The sequence below is a fragment of the Gossypium raimondii genome, chromosome 9 (assembly GCF_025698545.1).
Source record: "Gossypium raimondii isolate GPD5lz chromosome 9, ASM2569854v1, whole genome shotgun sequence".
Lineage (NCBI taxonomy): Eukaryota > Viridiplantae > Streptophyta > Magnoliopsida > Malvales > Malvaceae > Gossypium > Gossypium raimondii.
Genome location: NC_068573.1, coordinates 17,363,522 through 17,368,452, shown reverse-complemented (window position 1 = coordinate 17,368,452; position 4,931 = coordinate 17,363,522). Strand labels below are relative to the sequence as shown.

Here is a 4,931-nt window from a genome sequence, read left to right as displayed (position 1 = left end):
TATCAGTATATTTTGAAAAGTATCGATAATTTTTTACTTTTGTTCAATTTTTGTTTCAAGACAGTAAGCAATTTTGGTATCTATAAAAATATGGTATCGATAAAATCATATGGGTACCGATACTTTTTGGAAAATAGCGATATTTCTTGTAGGGAACAATTTTTCAATCGATTTAAAATTGTTTCAATCAAGTTCAAGAGTTTAAAATGATTTTTGAACTTTGTCCAAAAATTGTATTTGTTCAAAACATTTTCTAAGATGTTTAGAAGTCTTGAAAGGATTTTTATGTTTTGAACTTAATAATTTCTTTATTCAAAAACATTTTTGTTTATTATATCAAAACAATTTATCAAATAAAGCTAGTTTGACACTATATTTCTCTCAAGTTTAAGATTTAATCTATATACTTTAATTTTGACATAATTTGATACCTCAACTTTTACGATGTCATTAGTTAGTCTAAATATTTTATTCTAACTAAAATGATTATGTGAATTTTAAGAATTGTTAATCTTGTTAAATTTCTTTATTAAATTTTGTTTCATTACAATGTTATTTTTTGTTACATGGATACCAATTTTATTTTATTTCTTCAAAATGTCAACCCAACAAAAAGAGTTCTACCAATGTTAACAAATAAATTTAAATTATTAAATTTAAAAATAGAGACACTAAACTTCGAAAATAAAAGTATGGAGATTAAGTTCCAAATATATGAACCGTGCAAAACCTTTAAATTTTTAGTAAAAATAAATAATTTTCATTGTGTAAAATTGTTTTATTCTAAAAATCAAATGAGAACTATTATAACTTCAAAAATCATTAAAATAAATCATGCACAGCTTCTTCTTCTTCTTTTTTGACTTTTTTGTTATTGTAACAGATATCAATATCAATTATATATAATACAAATTTTCTTTTCTAAAATCAAATCAAAACATGTGCACGTGAAGCCTCTGCCATTGCTCAGATAATGTGATTTGTACGACAATTTCAATATCTAATCCTAAAAAACCAGTATTTTAAATATCTAAATATAAATACTTAAAACTACGAAATAAAATAAAGAATCATAAAATAGATCTTCATAGTGGAGCCCCCCTGTGAAAGGCAAACTCCACTCTATGGCCCATCATGCAGGCGGAGAATATTTCCAGGAATCCAAACACAAGTTTTTATTATTTGGGTTTGCTGGAATTTTGTTCGCTTTTTCTTCTAGCAATTAATAACAATATTAGAGAGAAAAAGGTGAAGTTAACGCCAGGCTGATGCGACGGTGAGAGTTCGGCCCATCCAACCAAAGCTAATCCCTCCGTTTTCTTCTTTAACGGTGAATCCCGGGTTGCCACAATTGAGTCTGGCACGTATCGACTCTGCAACGCTTTCACTCAGCGGCTTTAACTCGAACCCCGCCATGCTCATCCGGGCCCGCCACTTCCCAAAAACCTCGCATCTTTCAACGCGGTCCCTCCCTTCACACGCAACGGAGTTGGCAATTTTGCGCAACAGACCTTCCTCCACCTTCACTCGTTCTGAGTTCTCCCTCCCAAAGGTCGACTCAATCGACTCAAACAAAGCTCCGTAATATCCAACTGCTTCTCCCACCCTTGAGGCAAACGGCGCCGTATTGGTGTTAATCTCTTGTTCCACTAACGTTACCACGCACGGCGCCAATCTTTTCACGCGACGGAGAAGCTCGTCTCTCGGATTTTCCACTGATACGCTCTCGTCCGGCATTCGATAAAGCTTGAACGCGAAATTGACAGCCAAAGGCTCGTCGAGTTCGCAGCCGAGTGACTCTCGACTCAGATCGCTGAGTTTAAGACTCGGTACCACAGTAAATTTTAAACGAACTCCGAGCCGCTCAGCAACTAGACTCAGCTTAGAGCCAACCGTCTTCAACCTCTCATCCCCACCATTATCAGCAATACAAGTGATCTTTATCATGGCAGGGTTCCCTCTCCCACGCTCAGAGAGCGCGTGGAGAAGAGTTGTATACTGCCCTCCTTGCCCAATATCAAAATCTATAACATGTAACTTATTACAGCTTGGTTGGTCCAAAGTGGCATCGAGGATAGCCTGATTAGCAGCCATGAACCCGAGCTTAAAACAAGGAGACAGATCATAGAGCAACTGAGTCGCTGCAGCGTGTTCCTTGCTGAACAACTCAGTCACCGGTGGCGAGCTTTCTACGGAGTTGAGCCGCGATTTTAGAGCCAACAACATGCACTCCGTCAACCTCTGCTCTGAATTCCCTTTAGCATTAGCAAGTTGAGCTAATCGGGCCAGGATCTCGTTTAGGACGTCAGTTTTGCCCTCGGAAATAGCTGATGCAACCTCCATTATTGTCTGCTTTGAACAAAGAGAAACTGGAGAAGCCACCGATGACGTGGACGAAGAGGATGAAGTAGTTGAAGAAGTAGGCGATGTGGCAATCGGCTTGTTAGGGCTGCTCGAACTGATCAAGGTTTGTATAGTTTCTGACCATTCGCTGTTGCTATTGGTAATCACCGAAACGGCATCTCCTTCCTCCTCGTTGTCGTCGTCTAGTAGCTGTTTCTCCAGCTCTTGAAGCTGATTCATCATCTTCTTTTCCGGGTCTTGCGCCTGGACCACCCGTGCTTGCACCAAGTTCAAGTACTGAGCGCTTGAGAAACCAGGGTTCACGTCCTGGATTGTGGCTCCGGAGCTGATACCGAGAGGAAGTTGCTGCGGCCTCAGCTGCTGTAAAACCGGCACCCCGTATCGCTGCGACATGGAAGAAGAAGGCGAGAAATTACACGTAACGTCCGGTAACATGTTGCACGAGAAATCTATAGGCGATAAGGGAGAAAACGGATAAGCGTGCTGGTAATTTTTGGGCTTAACTGGACGGGGATAAAGATTATTGAGGCCGTGGTTATTGAAGTCAGCTCGTGTTCGCTTGCCGACGAAACTGGGTGCGGCTCTGTTCACGATCTGAGACGTTGGGTCCATGAAGATTCCATGTGTCCCGTACGGTGCGGTGGGTTGGTTGTTGCTCATGGAGCCACTGTTAGAGACGGATCCGCCTGCTATTCTACCGTAAAACTCTGTGCCACCCCCGGAGAACCCCGATGTCATTTCCCTCCCCTCTCTTTTCTCTCTTCAGAGAGCGGATTCAAAGAAGAAAAATAAATGAATGAAACAAGAATAACGTGAATTAGCTTTTGAAGAAACTCATGATTGAAGACTCGAAAGATAGAGCTTCGATTATGGCGTAAAAACGATTCTCCTGAATCCAACGGAGGTGTGGATTAATGGAGAAGATATATATATATATAAAAGAAAGAAGGGGTTTCCAAAATCCAACCAGCTCTTACCCGTCCGGTTTTGGTGGTTTCTGGTTTTATATTTAAATTAATGTGTTAAATACTTTTTTTATTTTGATGAACCAAAGCAATCAGATCACAGCCGCTAATCGCTTTTCTGATTTGGCGGTTCTTGATATTTTTTTATAACAGTGTTCGGTGATTGCTTTTAATGAAGACCACGGATATTAGCTTCAGTGCGAGCTGTTTGAAAACAAATACCACGCGTTTTTTCTCGAGATTTAACTCACGTAGCAATGGGAATTGAGGTACGGAGAATGCGAGGGTAAACTTCCCAAGTGCTTACCCAACTTTTACAATGTTTTTATTTTGGTCACATAAAAAAAAACTTGTAATTTTGTCACTCAACTTTTAAGGTAATTTCATTTTAGCCATCCAAATGTTAAATCCTTAACGGCACCTCACTGTACACACCAAATCATGTCACATCATATTTATACTTTCATTTTGTAACCCAACTTCTAAATCACTTTTATTTTGGTCGCCCAAAAAAAAATTTTTAAAGTCTTTATCCAAGTAAAAAAAATAAGTATCAAAATGAAAAAACGATAGAAACTAAAATAATGCATTAAAATTTTGGCAAATTGTACTTGTTTATCCCATTCTTGAAAATTCTAATTTTTTCACTCTTGATAATATCAACGGTTTATTATCATAATATTGAAATTAATTAATTAATTAATTTAAACTCCATCTAAATTTTAAAATTTTATTTTATGCTTCTAAATTATCTTTAGCAAAATCAACTCGAATAACTCATATTAAATAACGAAAAGAATAATCAAAATAAATTTAAGTTTCAGTAGACAATTATTAAATATGAATTTTTAGTTGATTTTGTTAAAGATAATTTGAAAACATAAAATAAAATTTAAAATTTTAGGAGGAGATTAAATTAATTAATTTGATAAATTTCAATATTACGAGAATAAATTGGGTGACACTATCAAGGATAAAATTTTCAACAATTTATTTAATTGATTTTGAATGTTCGAAATTTAATTTTCAATATTGAAAAAAATAGAACTTTCAGCAAGGACGTAAACAAATACAATATGAATTTTTTAATATATTATTTTAGTTTCTATAGTTTTTTCACTTTAATCTTTAATATTTTTTTACCTTAATCAATACTTAAAAAATGATTTTTTTTACTAAAAAGAAAGCGTCGTGACTAAAATGAAAGCGTAAATATAAATTGGTGTACAGTCAACCACCATTAGAGATTTAACGCTTGAGTGACTAAAATGAAAACGCCTAAAAATTGGGTGATAAAATTGCAAGGATTTCTTTTTGGATGGTCAAAATGAAAGTGGCTCAAAAGTTTGGTGACCAACTAGGGAGTTTACCCAAAATAAAAGTGAAATGTGAATCCACGCGAAGGATATGATCGTCGGACGTGAATTTCAATTGAGTGAAATTCTAATGATCTTTGTTGGGTATTTCATCACCTGACAGGACAGTTACCAACTGTTTAAGAAAAAAGGCAAGGGGAGGGGGGGGGGGAACAAGTAAGGAAAGCAGTCCCTAGAATACGTGGAGAAATGAGGCTAAGCTTTGAAGGAACTCAGGGTGACTGCC

At 36.5% G+C, this 4,931-nt stretch overlaps 1 protein-coding gene across 1 annotated transcript; it reads right to left on the bottom strand.

Moving 5' to 3' along the window:
- Positions 1-1,058: 1,058 nt before the first annotated feature.
- LOC105798559 (scarecrow-like protein 8) lies at positions 1,059-3,365 on the bottom strand. The gene is made up of 2 exons (XM_012628671.2): positions 2,869-3,365; positions 1,059-2,748 (listed from the first exon to the last, which is right to left on the bottom strand). The coding sequence occupies exons 1-2, from the start codon at positions 3,100-3,102 to the stop codon at positions 1,255-1,257; spliced, it is 1,728 nt and encodes a 575-aa protein (XP_012484125.1). The 5' UTR covers positions 3,103-3,365; the 3' UTR covers positions 1,059-1,254.
- Positions 3,366-4,931: the final 1,566 nt, after the last annotated feature.

Excerpts from the sequence above, each read along its gene's own strand:
- LOC105798559 (XM_012628671.2), bottom strand. The coding sequence starts at position 3,102 with ATGACATCGGGGTTCTCCGGGGGTGGCACAGAGTTTTACGGTAGAATA. Across the intron at positions 2,749-2,868 it reads ATAATCTTTATCCCCGTCCA|CGATACGGGGTGCCGGTTTT; the intron begins GTTAAGCCCAAA and ends TCCATGTCGCAG.